This window comes from Doryrhamphus excisus, chromosome 12 (genome assembly GCF_030265055.1).
Source record: "Doryrhamphus excisus isolate RoL2022-K1 chromosome 12, RoL_Dexc_1.0, whole genome shotgun sequence".
Lineage (NCBI taxonomy): Eukaryota > Metazoa > Chordata > Actinopteri > Syngnathiformes > Syngnathidae > Doryrhamphus > Doryrhamphus excisus.
Window position 1 is genome coordinate 20,341,192 of NC_080477.1, and position 16,611 is coordinate 20,357,802.

Genomic DNA, 16,611 nt, shown 5'->3' on the forward strand with positions numbered 1-16,611 from the left:
AAATAAAAATATAAAGATATAAAAATAAAAATATAAATATAAAAATAAATTTAAAAAAATAAAAATAAATTCATTCATTCATTTTCCACCGCTTTTTCCTCACGAGGGTCGCGGGGGGTGCCGGAGCCTATCCCAGCCGCCTTTGGGTGAGAGGCGGGACACACCCTGGACTGGTGGCCAGCCAATCACAGGGCACATATAGACAAACAACCATTCACACTCACATTCATACCTATGGACAATTTGGAGTGGCTAATTAACCTAGCATGTTTTTTTTGGAATGTGGAAGGAAACCGGAGTACCCGGAGAAAACCCACGCATGCACGGGGAGAACATGCATACTCCACACAGAGAGGGTGGAATTGAACCCCGGTCTCCTAGCTGTGACGTCTGCGTGCTAACCACTCGACAATATACAAATATTACAGGTCTCAATTTTAAACAAATATTTATTAAAATGTAAACACTGAACAAAGTAGCATTCAGCTTCCTTAAAAATACATTTAAACGGCATAATCAACTTTAAAAGGAATAAATATTTAACCATGTGCAAAATATTTCTGGATATATCGGTCGATCCTTATTTTTCAGCTCTCTCATCGGAACTCGACTATGACTAAACGTAGAATGTTTTCCTTCCGCTGTTAACAGATGGACCCGGCGGGAAGAAGCTGATTTCTACCGTGTGGTCTCCACCTTCGGCGTCGTCTTCGACCCGACGCTGGGCCGCTTCGACTGGACAAAGTTCCGCGCGATGGCTCGACTGCACAAGAAGACCGACGAGAGCCTGCAGAAATATTTGTGCGCCTTCGCCGCCATGTGCCGACGCGTCTGTCGCCTGCCGCCCAAAGAAGGAGGTCAGATCATCTACTTAACCAGGGGTCTCAAACTCAATTTACCTGGGGGCCACCGGAGCTAGGTTCTGGGTGAAGGTTTTAGGTTTTAAAAAAAACAAAAAAAACGCATTTATTAAAAACATGCTTTTGCTTCTGCTATACCCTACACTTTTTCAGTACTTTGGTTCCGGTTTTTCACACCAAAATATCTGATAAAAAATTCCACTGTTCTCAAATATATTAATTTTTATTTTTCTACACACAAAATAAGATTTAAAAAAATAATAAACAAATTAAGAATAAAGACAATAAATCAATCAATTTTTATTTTTCTATACACAAAATAAGATAAAAAAAATCAATCAATTTTTATTTTTCCATACACAAAATAAGATTTAAAAAATAATAAACAAATTAAGAATAAAGACAATAAATCAATCCATTTTTATTTTTTTATACACAAAATAAGATTTTAAAAAATAAATAAACAAATTAAGAATAAAGACAATAAATCAATCAATCAGTAATAAATAAGTAAAATAATAATAAAACAGCAAATAAGAAAAACATAAGAAACCACATACAGTTGGTAGAGAATTTTTTTTTCATATTCAAATTAACAGTATTAACAGTTATTTAACCTTCAACATGAACATTAATGAAACTTAATAATTTGACCCAATTAGCAAGTTAGCATCGTACTCAGTTCCATCTGGGAGCAGTGTCGTAACTTTAACAACATGTTTGATGAGATGCTTTATCTTGACACGTATTTTATTCCAAATCATTTCCTGCATTTATTTGTACCCAGCGTCATATAAGCCTTTAGCTTCATTGCTAATCCAAAGCGTAACAGGGTAGGGTAACAGTATGGGGCGGGGCAAAATCATGTTAATTGTGTCCGCTGTGCACACAGCTTTAAGCTGTCATTTCAACATTAAACTTTGGGGCCTCAAAGTAGCGTCTCGCGTGCCGCATTTGGCCCGCGGGCCGCAAGTTTGAGACCCCTGTACTTGCCAAAACAACATGCTGACTACTCAGCAGAGTTCCAGGCTGCTTAATGATTGGTGGAAAAATAAACATAGGGTTTTTTCCGTTGTTTCCCAACATGCGTTCCAGACTCCGCGGTGGACCCGTCCCTCATCATCCAGCCCATCACGGAAGAGCGGGCGTCTCGCACTTTGTACCGAGTGGAGCTCCTCCGCCAAGTGAGAGAGCAGGTCCTTCGCCACCGCTTGCTCTACGAGCGCCTGTCCCTGTGCCAGATCAGCTCCGACTTACCCGTGTGGTGGGAGGTCGGCACCCACGACCGAGACCTGCTAATCGGCGCCGCCAAGCACGGCGTCAGCCGCACGGATTACCACATACTCCGAGACCCCGAACTGGGCTTCATGGCGGCGCAGCGTAACTCCAGCCAGACGAAGCCCGCGTCGCAGCAGCCGCGTACGTTCACGCCGCTCTTGCACCCTCAGTACCAGGCCTCGCCGCTGACGGGTTCTCCGCTCCCGCCTCCGAGCCAAAGGGACTCGGAGACGGCTGGAGTCGTCCCCAAAGCGGAGCCCCCATCAGAAGGCGAGGAAAGCAGGGAAAAAATGAAAGACGGCTGGAGTCCCGCCGTTGCACCAGCGACCCCTTCAGGCACGGCGGAGGAGAAACCCGTCACAGAATTGAGGGACAGCGAGAGGCAGATGGTGGCGGCGAGGACCAAACCCCTGACGCCCAATTCCTCCGAGAGGAAACCCAAGAAGGCCAGCAAACGGGGCCGCAGGGAGAACAGGCGGGCGTCCGGGTCTGATTCGGACGGCTCCTCATCGAGCTCCTCGTCACGCTCCTCCTCGTCGTCATCGTCGTCTTCTTCTTCCTCGTCCCGCTCCGGGTCCAGTTCATCGTCGTCTTCATCGTCCTGCTCCTCGGGGTCTTCGTCGTCATCGTCTTCCTCTTCTTCTGATGACAGCGACAGTGAAGGAGAGGACAGGAAGGAGAAAGGTGAGTCGGGAATTTAACATTCGAATTCACTCGCAGTCACCATCACAGCATATCATAGCAGTACATAGATGTACATCAGGGGTCTCAAACTCAATTTACCTGGGGGCCAATTTACCTGACAAAACACGACTATAGTCACATTTATACTTTTTTTTTTATTTACAACATATTGCGCAACTGCAGGGTCTCGAGACACATGCTAACTCGCAAACTAAAGAGCTAGCCACCTAAACGGTAGCCTTCAAGTTATTTCCTTTAAACTTAAATAGCCAAAAACTTACCACTTCCACACGGATAGGGAGGATAACTATTAACAGTTATTTAACCTTTAACATGAACATTAATCAAACGTAATAATTTTTTCTGGGTACATGATACCATACAGCATCCATATCAAACTTGCGCGGGCCGCACTAACATTAAACTTTCATATCAAGGCGGGGCCTCAAACTAGTTTCCTGTGGACCACATTTGGCCCGCGGGCCGCGTGTTTGAGACCCCAGTTTTAGATGCTTCAAAAGCCCTTTGACTGTGGGCTTAGCATTATTAGAGCCCTGTATACATGACAAAACACGACTATAGTCACATTTATACTCTTTTTATTTTCAACATATTGCGCAACTGCAGGGTCTTGAGACACATGCTAACTCGCAAACTAGAGAGCTAGCGACCTAAACGGTAGCCTTCAAGTTATTTCCTTTAAACTTAAATAGCCAAAAACGTACCACTTCCACACGGATAGGGAGGATAACTATTAACAGTTATTTAACCTTTAACATGAACATTAATCAAACATAATAATTTTTTCTGGGTACATGATACCATACAGCATCCATATCAAACTTGCGCGGGCCGCACTAACATTAAACTTTCATATCAAGGTGGGGGCCTCAAACTAGTGTCCTGCGGGCCACATTTGGCCCACGGGCCGCGTGTTTGAGACCCCTGATGTACATTGTACATAGTACAGTAGTACATAGATGCCACTACTGGCACTCGTACCCAGGACTTCCCAGTTTTTTTTAAGCGCAGAATAATTCTCATCATTCAATCATTAATAAGACTAATGTTACATGTGACAAGTTCAAAGGCGGTCGGGAAATCACAAAACTCCACATCACGCATACCTGCAAGGTCGCTAACCGTCTCATTTGCAGTGCCCGCAGCCCCCAGCGTGAAGGCTTTTGACGAGGACAGCGTGGCATCTCTTGGCGCCACACAAGACGACACGCAGGACCCCCATTCTTCTGAAAACGGCATCGCCCACAGCGCAGCCCATCCCTTCCAGGCAGGAGGATACATGCTCGCCTCCTATTGGCCAAAGGTGAGCCACGCGTGTGCTCTTGTGGTAATGGTAATGGTTTTATTTCATTTGAACATGCATCAGATTACAATTGAATGCATCCCATAATCAGTTCACAGTTCCACATGTCCAAAAGGAGTAGGAAGAAGCAAAGCTTATTAAATCCTACCCCTCCATCTGGTACTTTTACAATCAGTAACTGTTACATTTGTTCACTTCCTGCTTTCCTAACATAATTTAAATTATTTATTTTTATTTTTTAAATTAATTAATTTATTTTTACTTTTTAAATTAATTTATTTATATTTTTTATTTATTTATTTATTTATTTATTTTTAGTTTACATGTTCTCCCCGTGCATGCGTGGGTTTTCTCCGGGTACTCCGGTTTCCTCCCACATTCCAAAAACATGCTAGGTTAATTAGCGACTCCAAATTGTCCATAGGTATGAATATGAGTGTGAATGGTTGTTTGTCTATATGTGCCCTGTGATTGGCTGGCCACCAGTCCGGGGTGTGCCCCGCCTCTCGCCCAAAGGCTCCACCCTCGTGAGAAAAAAGCATTGGAAAATGAATGAATGAATTTATTTTTATTTTTTTAATTAATTAATTTTTATTTTTTTAATTTTTTATTTTTTTATTTTTATTTTCAGATCATATTTCTCCTCTCTTGTAGAGAAGTACCGGATGACATTTTTAGCTAATTGGTTATTTTTAGTCTTATGCATTATTTTAGCTGTTTGAAGATGAACTACGTATATCAGCAAGTTGAAGTATTTGTGATTTTAGAAATAAGGAGTTAGTATGTTCTCTCTAGACGCCATTATGAATTATCCTTACTGACCTTTTTTGCAGTACATTTATCGAGTGAAGATTGCTTTTATAGTTATTACTCTTCCGTTTAAGCGGGATCATTCATCCCCCTGACGTCTCTGCATCGTTTCTTTTCAGGACCGTGTCATCATCAACCGCCTGGACAGCATCTGCCAGGCGGTGCTGAAGGGCAAGTGGCCGGTGACGCGGCGCGTCTACGAGCCCGGCGGCGCCATAGCCTCCTTCTACACCACCAAGCTCCTGGACGGCAGTCTGTGTGAGGACCCCTCGGCCTCGCCCCAGGGGTCAAAGGTGACCAAGCATGTTGCAGAAAGCAAGGAGTTCTCAGTAAAGCTGAACGATGTATGTTGATTTTCTCCCGTTCCTCCTCATGACCCCCTCAGCTTCTTGTTAGGACCCCTTGCACCTCTGCTGCCATGTTCAGCATGTTTTGGTTTTTTTTCCGCTGCTCTTTCCTTTCCTTTGGGGTGAAATTAGTGCTTGTCACGGCCTCACAGGAGGAGAGATTCATGTAATAACAGCCTTCCTGTCTTTTTCCCACGCACTCACTGTGAATCGGGGCCAAAAGGTTGTGATTACATCAGCACACGTGAAGAGAACACTGTAAAAAGTGTCCAACTAAAGGATATTACTATTTTGGGTGCTTTTAATATCCACATTTCCTGTGCAGCATGGCTTCCAAAGTACGGTCCAATCAATTCTACCCACTTGGCACTATCTGCTGTGTGTCAGGTGTACTAACACGCAGGCAACGCAAGTATTTACAGGAGAACCTCCTCATTTTTTTTATTTTTTTTTTACCAATAAGTCCAACCGGGACTCATACGCATACTGCTATGCACAGCTGGAAGCTTCGGTGTCGGATATGCCAACAATCTGGCAACACCGCAAACGTCCTCAAAGCGTCGTAATTAAAATACGCCAAGCATAACAACGCCCACTTCGATGCCCCTCCCCCACTTTTTTGTTGTTTTTAGACAGCTCTTTGCAACTGTTTCATATTTCGGCCAATTAAAAAGACGGACACTGAGCCGTGCCATTAACGCACCTTCCCGCGACACTAAGTCTTGGCGTCTCCAAAAAAACGCCAAGACTTTGGCGTTTTTAAAAATGTTTACAAGCAATTACAAAGTAAAATTTATGTTTTTTAACTGGCTTACATCCATGAAATATAAACTTATTTTATGCAGAAACGGTCTGTTATTTCCTCACTTTATCTGCGTGACTCTTTAAGTAACATTTCGGCATACTTGACACTCATAAAAACGTAAAAAGAAGCTAACCACTGCTTGGCGGCATCAAATCAAACCAATCAAATGTTTAAAGCGCCCTGAGAGATGATCCACGGCATGCAGAAGCGGAAAGTCAACTTTTTGTGTTCTTGTTAGAATAATAATTCTAATAATATATTGTTATAATAATAAAAAATATATATTGTTTAAAAATACGTTTTATGATTTAAATTTATACGATTTAAATGATTTAGCTTAAAAAAACAAAAAATAAATTATAAATAATAGTCATAATAATAATATATTGTCATATAATTAAAAAATAAGTTTTTAGAAATGATTCAACTTAAAAAAACAAAAAATAAATTATAAATAATAATAAATTTAAGAAATAGAAAAATATGCATTAATTTAACAAGAATAAAGTCTAAATGTTAATTTTGTAATCTTAATTTGACGACAGTAATGGAAAAATAACATTAGTTTTAGTAGCATAAAGTTGAAATACTAAAGAAAATGTTATTCTTATGTATTTCTGTTTTTAAAAATATGTTTTTAGAAATGATTTAACTTAAAAAAACAAAAAATAAATTATAAATAATAATAATAAATTTTAAAAAATAGAAAAATCTGCATTAATTTAACAAGAATAAATGTTAATTTTGTAATCTTAATTTTACACAGTAATGTGAAAATAACATTAGTTTTAGTAGCATAAAGTTGAAATACTAAATAATTTTTTATTTATTTATTTCTATTTTATGAAAAATTTTAAAAATTTGGTTGCTGAAAACGTTATGTAACAAGAGTAAATACAATTTAAAAAAAAAAAAAAAAACATTTCCAAAAACAAAGATATTTATATAGTATCTACAGTATATAACATCTTAGCACATCTATATTTTTTTTACCAAATGGGGACATTGAAATGTTGAGGTTCCACTGTATGTATTTGTGTTTTGAAAAAAAAAACAATGCTATATATATATATAAAATCATGTAGCATTGGAGCTCCAAAAAGAACCTTGAATGCATCACCCAACAAGGAGGACTCACCCCAACCGCTGCCCCTGTGCTTTTGTGCAGCAGGAGGGAAGTCTCAAGCTGACCTTCCAGAAACAGGGTCTCCCTCTGAAGAGGCCCCTGGACACAGAGGAGGGCCCCCAGTCACAGCAGCAGTACCTGGCTCGACTCCACGACCTGCAGAGCGCCTCGGACACGGGCCTGGCCGACATCACCAAGCCGCAGTGCAGCTTCCAGAACGGTACGGCGTCTTTTCTTATTCTTACCACCAGATGGCAGCAAAAACTTGATGATTTACAGTATTGGATGCCGCTTGTGCTGCAGTGCCTTCAGGTCTTGCTGGTCCCATGAGGATAAACGGAGTCCTGGATGGTCAGCCGGTGGCGAAGCGGAGAAGGGGGAGGAGGAAGAACGTCGAGGGCATGGACCTGCTCTTTATGAACAGGACTCAAGTCCCTGACCAGGTAAGATGCCGGACCGCGATGATACGCGAGTACAGATACACAACCGTGGTTTCCCAATGTGATGCCAGGCACTTCCCGGGTGGGGAGGAATCGGCCAAGTGGGCGTGCCTCCAGTGCCGGGTTACACTCAGAACTTGGGTCCGGGTCCCGAAGACATGGAGAGCAGGGTTCCCGTCATCAACCTCAAAGACGGTACCCGGCTTGCTGGGGATGACGCTCCCAGGAAGAAAGATCTGGAGCAGTGGCTGAAGGAGCACCCCGGCTTTGTACCGGACACGGGAGCCTTCATCCCTGTGAGAATCTGAGCTGCGTACATAAAATCCGAGGAGCTATATATCCTTTGTCGTCATTTTTTTTTTTATTGTTTTTCCACGTAGGGCGTCAACAAGATGCCTTTGCAGTTCCACATCCAGGACGGACGGCCCAAGCAGAAGAGGCATCGCTGCAGGAACCCCAACAAGATCGACGTCAACAGTCTGACGGGCGAGGAGAGAGTGCAGATTATCAACAGGAGGAACGCACGCAAGGTGTGGTACTACTACCCCGGACTGGTGGCCAGCCAATCACAGGGCACATATAGACAAACAACCATTCACACTCACATTCATACCTATGGACAATTTGGAGTCACTAATTAACCTAGCATGTTTTTGGAATGTGAGAGGAAACCGGAATACCCGGAGAAAACCCACGCATGCACAGGAAGAACATGCAAACTCCACACATAGATGACCGAGAGTGGGATTGAACTCGGGTCTCCTAGCTGTGAGGCCTGCACGCTAACCACTAGACCACCGTGCAGCTTCACTTGATTATTTATTTATCAAATGTAACAATGCTAATGAACTGCAATTAGATTATATGCTATATGTTTTTGTTTTTCCTTACACCGTCTGTATTATTATCTTTTTTTTTTAAAGGTGGGTGGAGCTTTCGCGCCTCCGCTCAAGGATCTGTGCCGCTTCCTTCAGGAGAACCCAGAGTACGGGGTCCCGCCCGAATGGGCGGACGTTGTCAAGCAGTCGGTGAGTCTGATATGTTTGGGGAACGGGAATAGACAAAATATTATGTAATGCAGTCAGTACTACACTGTATTTAATAATAATAATAATAATAATAATAATAATACATTGTTCACTTCCTGCTTTCCTAACATAATCTAAATTATTATTATTTTTTTTAATTAATTAATTAATTTTTATTTTTTTAATTAATTCAGTTATTTTTTATTCATTTTATTTTTAATTTTTTATTATATTTAATTTTATTTATTTTTTTTGTCACGTACCAAAGTACGAGGTGATATGACCATCCAATGCCATAATGGGTACCATAGTAACTGTCAATATAGTGATATATATAGCACATCATGACTGGTTCAAGACTTTTCATCCTTGTATTTAGCAAACATCAACTGCTTGTATTGTTTCTTGAATTGGCTCATCGTTGTGCATTGTTTGATTTCCTTACTCAATCCATTCCATAGTTTGATTCCACATACTGAAATGCTATGGCTAGCATAACGTAGTCCTAGCATAGAAGTGTTTCTAATGTACTTCTTCCCTGAGATCATATTTCTCCTCTCTTGTAGAGAAGTATTGGATGACATTTTTAGCTAATTGGTTATTTTTTAGCCTTATGCATTATTTTAGCTGTTTGAAAACTTTGAAGTGAATGCGTTGGGGGACGGGAAGCCAGTGGAGGTTTTGGAGGACAGGGGTAATGTGTTGACGGGAGCGGGTGGAGGTTCGGAGGCGGGCAGCGGAGTTCTTAATATATTGTAGTTTGTTGAGGGTTTTGGATGGTGTAACGTAGAGAATACTGTTGCAGTAGTAACAATCAGTAACTGTTACATTTGTTCACTTCCTGCTTTCCATAATACAGTTTAAGGGTTTTTTTTATTTTATTTTTAAATTTTGTAATTATGGGTAGGTGTTGCGATGTTTTTGGGACCAATTATGATAATATCTGTTTTATATTAAGTTTAAGAATTTTTTGTTCCATCCAAGTTAAGCAGTTGGTGAGGGTGGAGTAGATGTTGGAGTTGGTGGAGGTGGTGGAAATGTATAGTTTGAATATCATCGGCGTAGCTGTGGAAACTGAGGCCATGTCGACGGATGATATTGTCGAGTGGAAGGATGTAGAGGATGAAGAGAAGAGGACCAAGCACCGAACCTTGGGGAACACCTCGAGGTAAAGGGGCAGCTATTTATGTGCACGAACTGTTGACGATTGGTGAGGTATGACTGGAGCCAGGACAGAGCAGAATCGGCGATATTGAGGCGGGATAGGAGGATAGAGTGGCTAATGGCTAATAGTAGCATTTTGGCTAATCAAATTGACATTACAGAAGAGGCAGGTTTTATCCGCCCTTTCCTTTCCCTTAAATGCTAACCCATCCACCTGGCATCCTTTCAGGGCTACCTCCCAGAGAGCATGTTTGACCGGATCCTGACGGGTCCCATCGTTCCCGAGGAGGTGAGTCGCCGAGGACGGCGGCCAAAGAACCCTCTGGTGAAAGCGGCGGCAATGGCGGCGGCGGCAGCAGCAACGCCTTCGGCGTCCTCGCTGGGCTTGAACCCCCTGCTGGCCAACGGGCTCCTCGCGGGCATGGACCTGGGCAGCCTACAGGCCTTCCAGCAGAACTTCCAGAGTTTGCAGTCCCTGCAGCTCACCGCGGGCCTCATGGGCCTGCCGTCGGACGCCGGCAACCTCGCCGCTAGTAACTTAGCCGCCATGTTCCCTATGATGCTCTCCGGCATGGCGGGAATGCCCAATCTGCTCGGGGTGAGCCCCTTGCTCGGGAAAGCCGGCCAGGACTCCGAGGACAAGAAGGAGAATGGAAGCGGCGTCGGCGGAGGCGGCGCGTCAGGAGAGTCGTCCGCCCACTCGGTCGACGCCAAAGGAGAAAGGACAGAGGGCGCGAGCGCCGCGGCTTCCTCCACTTCCAGCACCGCCTCGTCTGCCAGTGGCCCCCAAAGTGCCTCGGCAGGCTCCACCCCCGCAGTCCCGCTCAACCCCTTGTTACTCTCCAGTATGCTTTACCCAGGGATGCTTCTCACTCCAGGCCTTAACCTTCCCACTCCCGCCGCGCAGCCCGCCAACGCTGACCCCGCCCCTTCTCACGCTCCGCCCCCAACCGTAGTCCCGCAGTCAACCGCAAAGCAGGAAACTTTGGAAGACGACGATGACGACGACGATGACGAAGAAGACGACGAGTCGGGGGAACAGAAAGACAACAGCGGTTCAGGAAAAGCCGAGTCATCTTCATCGGAATCGGGGAGCTCCTCATCATCCTCAGACGATTCCAGCGACGAGGACTGACGGATGAAACTAAGACGATAAATCTATTTATGTATCGCCCTCCTAGAAATGTATTCATATATCACACATATGGATTTTTTTTTTTTTTTTTGCGAGCACTTACGATTTTTTCTTTACATGTAAATAACTAACAAAATTGTTGTGTAATAAAATATGAGGAAAAAAAACACGAAAAAGGCACAAAAAAAACTGAAATAAAATTTCAGTGTTTGTTCAAAAGGTACCGTCTTGTTTTGAGACATTTTGCATGTAGAATCGTCACACCTACGATGTACAAAAATGCATCATGAAAAGGAAAAAGGCATTATTGTAATTATGTCAGGATTTACTTTTATTATTATTATTATTATTATTCAAAACCACATCGACACGCTGGTCGAGCTGTGCTATTAATATATTTGGATGGTGGGGGCGGGGCTATAATTTGTCAATGTTTATGTTTGCTTTGCAAATGGCGGATAGTGTCTGATAGTGAGCAATAACTCGGGCAGCTAACGAATGTCACTCAAGCTGTAGATTCCGTTTCACTAGCGCATTTTTTAAGCATCAGCTTGTTCCCGCACGGTTAGCACAGCCTTTAAATTAAAAACAATAACAAAAAAAATCCGAAAAAAATATGATTTTGGCTGCGTTATCGCACGGCACGTGGCGCTCGGTCGTGTCCGGAGATTTTTTTTAGCTTCCAAAATTTCACACGGCTGTGCCAAAATGTCTCACTACGAGCTTCCGGTAATGTGTTGCGATATCGGAACGTCGTGTGACGGCTTCCGGTGTTTATTTCCGGGTCGTAGCGCGGCTCAAGCACAAATTCTGATTGTTTTTGTTTTGAAACGCAGTGCCACAGCTAGCTAGCTAGCTAGCGAGATGGCAAGTTAGCTAGCGAAATGGCAAGCTAGCTAGCTAGCTAGCTAGCTGTGGCAAGGGCTCCACCCCCCGCCGCCACTCGTTTGTTTATTTCGGAGCTTCAGCTTAGACGTAGAAGTGCCCTTATCTTGTACCTCAGTTTTTTGGACACTGCAACAACACAAACACTGGAATTAAATCAAACCGAAGTACCTTTTTTTTCGTGTGTTATATCGGACAGCGACGCTGGCTCCGACACTGCTGGACTGTTAGTTCATCAACACGCTCAGAGTCGCTGTTAAGCCTCGTTCTCCCACGGTCAGTGAACGCACCGAGACTGAAATCATTGCATTGCTAGCTTGAAGGTATTTTTCTATGTTTTTTCTTACGCTTTGCAGTGCCCTTATGCTTCATTAATGTATAATCCATCAGTTTTTCCTCGGCTCCTGCTTTTTTGGGGGGGAATTCCAGCGGTGTTAAATACGCGCGTACATTACTGCTGTATAGGAAGGTTGTCATCCATGTCATCACTGAGACAGAATTCGCATCAAGTCGTTTTTTTTTTTTATTTCAAGCTTGACGATATCGTAAATGTCACCACCATGGTCACTTTTTGTCCTGTTATTTTTCATTCTTGAGTAATATTTGCAAAAGTTGTGCTCTGTGTAGTCGATTTTATGTAGTGGGGGGGGGAAGAAATGGGATGGGGGAGGGAGGGAGGGGGGTCTTAAAAGAAGAAAAGAGTCATTTGTAATTTATTGGATTACTTTCTATGAAGTTCTATAGAGGAAACTGAGGTTTAATTATTTTTATTAAACATATTCTTCTGAGTATTCATCACGTGTCTCTTTGTTTGGAGCCATTTTTGTTATTACGCTTTATTATTTACAAATGGTTAAAAAAGTCAACAATAATTTATTTGAAGATCATTTTTATTGTAAATAACTTCATTTAGTCTGGTCGTTGGCCTTGGCTAACATTCCTATAAAATCTACAGTACTTGGATTAAATAGATCAAACGTGATTCTTAATTATTCAAAAATAAATACATTTTTTGGTTTTATGTTTGAAAATAATAAATTGTCTGGATTTTAATTGGTAATTTTCTTGCTCTGACGTGACATCATCAAGATCGTTGGCCAAAATCTTTTCCCCAAAATCATCCCAACCACATGTCCCTGCTAAAAAATAATAAAAAGAATAAAATAATCCCAGAGCTCATTCAGATTTTTTGCTCAGATGTAACCAAATGTTCCTTGACCACACTCGAAAACAATTATTTTATTGCTAGAACATGAAATAATCTATGCCATTGTTTAAAATCTGTAATTTTGATGAATCAGATGTAACAAAATAATCCCAGAGCTCATTTAAAATCTGTCATTGTTTTCCTGTGACATGAAATAATATACTTCATTGGTCAAGGTATGTTATTTTCTTGCTCGGATGTAACCAAATAATCCCTGACCCCATTCAAAATCACTAATTTTCTTGCTGTGATATGAAATAATCTACAATATTGCTCAAAATCTGTAGTTTTCTCATTCAGATGTTCAAAAAATAATCCCAGATTTGATTTAAAAGCTGTAATTTTTCCCCCAATGACATGAAATAATATAAGTTCTTTGTGAGTCAGTATTTTTCTCACTTGGATGTAACCAAATAATCCCTGACCTCATTTAATATCTGTAATTTTCTTGCTATGACATGAAATAATCTACAATATTGTTCAAAATCTCTAGTTTTCTCATTCGGATGTTCCAAAAATAATCCCAGAATTTATTTAAAAGATGTCATTTTTTCCCCCATGACATGAAATAATATATGTTCTTATTGAGTCAGTATTTTTTTCACTTGGATGTAACCAAATAATCCCTAGTCTTGTCCAAAAGTGATGGTTTTCATGCTTTGATTGCTTGGATGTAACCAAATAATCCCTGACCTCATTTAAAATCTGTAATTTTCTTGCTATGACATGAAATAATCTACAATTTTGTTCAAAATCTCTAGTTTTCTCATTCGGATGTTCCAAAAATAATGCCAGATTCTATTTAAAATATATAATTTTTCCCCCCATGACATGAAATAATATATGTACTTTGTGAGTCAGTATTTTTCTCACTCGGATGTAACCAAATAATCCCTGACCTCATTCAAAATCTGTAATTTTCTTGCTATGACATGAAATAATCTACGATATTGGTCAAAATCTCTAGTTTTCTCATTCGGATGTTCCAAAAATAATCCCAGAATTTATTTAAAAGCTGTAATTTTTAGTCTTATGCTTCTGTTTTGGTTTTGTGATGACTCAGCAAGAGTTGATAAGAACAGAATGTCCATAGTGAGGGACTGCTGTTGCCGTGGTTACCACACAACGGTCACATGCCATTGTTTGGTTTCTGCCGTTGTTACCTGGCAGGTGAAGAAACAGTCCGGTCGAGACAACAGGAAGTGTCTTCGGTTGCCGTGGTGACCCAAAACATGCTGAGATTCATTGTCACGTGGACACGTGGAAGCGGCCTGATCGGGTCTTCATACTCGGACCAGGTGAGAAGGAACATCAGACAAAGTCATGGGCTGCAACACCAGCAGAGCCGCCGCCGCCGTCACGGAGGCCGCGGATCCTTCGCAAAAACCCAAAGAAAGGCCACAGACGGCCGTGTCCGCTCCTGAGACACCTCTGGAGGACGCCAAGGGAGAAGATGGAGACAAGGACCAACAGGAAAGCCAGGAAGCTTCCAGCTGATTGGCATCACTTCATCCTAAAGTAAGTCGCCATCACCTTATTAGGAGAGTGATCAGAAATGGTATTAATTATAATTTGTATGATTTACAGATTGGCATGTCCACGGTCAACAAGACACCACTGCTGTCCATCACGCACACAATTCTTATCTTAATAAAGTATTTTTGGGATAAAACACATTTTTAAATATTATTTCATTCTCAGTTTAGATATAGATATATTGTCTGAACTTATTTCATAATATATACATAATTTTACCAGTATAAATTGTATTTTCCAAGAAAAAAAATCATAAAAATAATGTTGGAATATTACACTGAAAAAACTAAATAACGTAGTAGTATTTTAAGTGTCATTTCATATGAATAAAATCATAATAGTAAAGTTGTAATATGAAACAGTCCACGTTTTTATCAAATTTAAGTTGTAATATTACTATACAGCATTAATATTACATATAAAAGGCAGATTTTTGTCAAAAATCACGAGATCGATCACAATCTTTAGCTAGCTAGCACTATTTAGCCCGCAGCGATCCTTTCGGGCGGTGTACTGTCTTAACCCACCGAACGTCTTTGGTAAGCTCCTCCCACTTGTCCCCCAATAACAATCATGTGGAACTTTACGAGCACGTGCCACGGAAGCCATATTGCTGGCTGGCACGTTAACAAGCATTAATACGACATTTGAAGAAACTATTGACGAAATAAATGGAATTCAATGGAGGACATGAGAAGCCATTACCAGCAATGGAAGACACCGAATTTACCTGGTGCTTTGTGACGTACCAGGAAGTTCCAGCAATATGCCCTCACATCAAAACTCTCCTTTCATCAGTGATACAGGTATATGTTCACTTGTAACAAAGTAAGTCTTTGTTTTAAATTCATGGTTCCTTTTTTCATATTATATAGCCAATTAAAGTTTTTTTTAATGAGAATTCAATCATAATTTGTAGCAGAAAAACTACAAGAGACAAGCAAAAAAAATGAGTCATTAGCCATATTAAACTGTAGTGCTGCCGAGTGACCACTAGATGACGACGCAATTAAGGAAAACAAGTATAAGCAGTTCACTCTTTCGCCACCAGAGAGCAGAAGAGTGCTGCAAATGTTTAATTACAAGTATCGGTCATGTTGTGGAAATATAATTGAATAATAAGAAAATTATTAATGTGAGTTGGTGGGAGGATTTTAATTTAAGTAGCGTCATAAGAAGAAAGTATTTTAGAAGCTTTATCAGCTAATTAATATGATTTGTCCCTTTTTTGTGTCTGTCCGTGATTACTTTCAACTGTCGTCATCACGTGTCCACCAATCAGCGCCTTCCTTTTACTTGCTTCCGCCTTCCCGTGTTTAACCGTATTTACAATTATACTGTACCTACTGTAATGCCTGTTTATCTGATGGGGTCATATTTTTATGTTCTTGTGCTTCTTTTCTGACCCTTGTCGTATTTCAATCCATGGAAATGTTGGATTCTCAGCATTCTCACAACAAAATGATGTACTTTGTACAATGAATTAATTCCAAATAATCATGTTTGGTAGCACAAAACAGTGCAAAATACGACTTTATTCTTGAAATATTATGACTTTATCCTTGTAGTATTATTTTTTTATCATAATATTATGACTTTTTAATTTGTATTCTACCCTATAATGTGACTTTTTCCTTATAGTATTGCAACATTCTCCTCTTGATATAGACAAAAATATTCTCACAATATTATGACTTTATTCTACTAATATTATTACTTTTTATGGCCATGTTACAACTATTTTCTGCCAGTATTACGCTTTTATTTTTTGCCACAGTATGGCTTTATACTTGTAATATTTCCACATCCAACCAACGTTATGACTTTTATGGTGATATTTTCTGGCAATGTGATGACCTTATTTTTGCAATATTATGACTTTATTCTTGTAATATGATGACTTTTTTCTCAATAAATAAAAATATTAAATATTATAAAAATATATTTAATATATTAAATATATGTTAAATATATTTTTTATT

General features: G+C 40.7%; 1 protein-coding gene across 9 annotated transcripts in view; it reads left to right on the top strand.

Moving 5' to 3' along the window:
• The window catches only part of chd9 (chromodomain helicase DNA binding protein 9), a 94,969-nt gene extending 83,616 nt beyond the window's left edge, over nt 1–11,353 (top strand). For 6 of the 9 annotated variants that reach the window (XM_058089449.1, XM_058089458.1, XM_058089456.1 and 3 more), the window contains 10 exons: nt 652–857; nt 1,956–2,822; nt 3,980–4,146; nt 5,076–5,300; nt 7,277–7,454; nt 7,538–7,677; nt 7,746–7,970; nt 8,055–8,204; nt 8,598–8,702; nt 10,096–11,353. In XM_058089449.1, coding sequence (XP_057945432.1) covers nt 652–857; nt 1,956–2,822; nt 3,980–4,146; nt 5,076–5,300; nt 7,277–7,454; nt 7,538–7,677; nt 7,746–7,970; nt 8,055–8,204; nt 8,598–8,702; nt 10,096–11,001 — 3,169 coding nt within the window. In that variant the 3' untranslated portion in view covers nt 11,002–11,353. The remainder of the gene's footprint in view (nt 1–651; nt 858–1,955; nt 2,823–3,979; nt 4,147–5,075; nt 5,301–7,276; nt 7,455–7,537; nt 7,678–7,745; nt 7,971–8,054; nt 8,205–8,597; nt 8,703–10,095) is intronic. The other 3 variants (XM_058089450.1, XM_058089452.1, XM_058089451.1) reach the window with 3 other exon arrangements.
• Nucleotides 11,354–16,611: the final 5,258 nt, after the last annotated feature.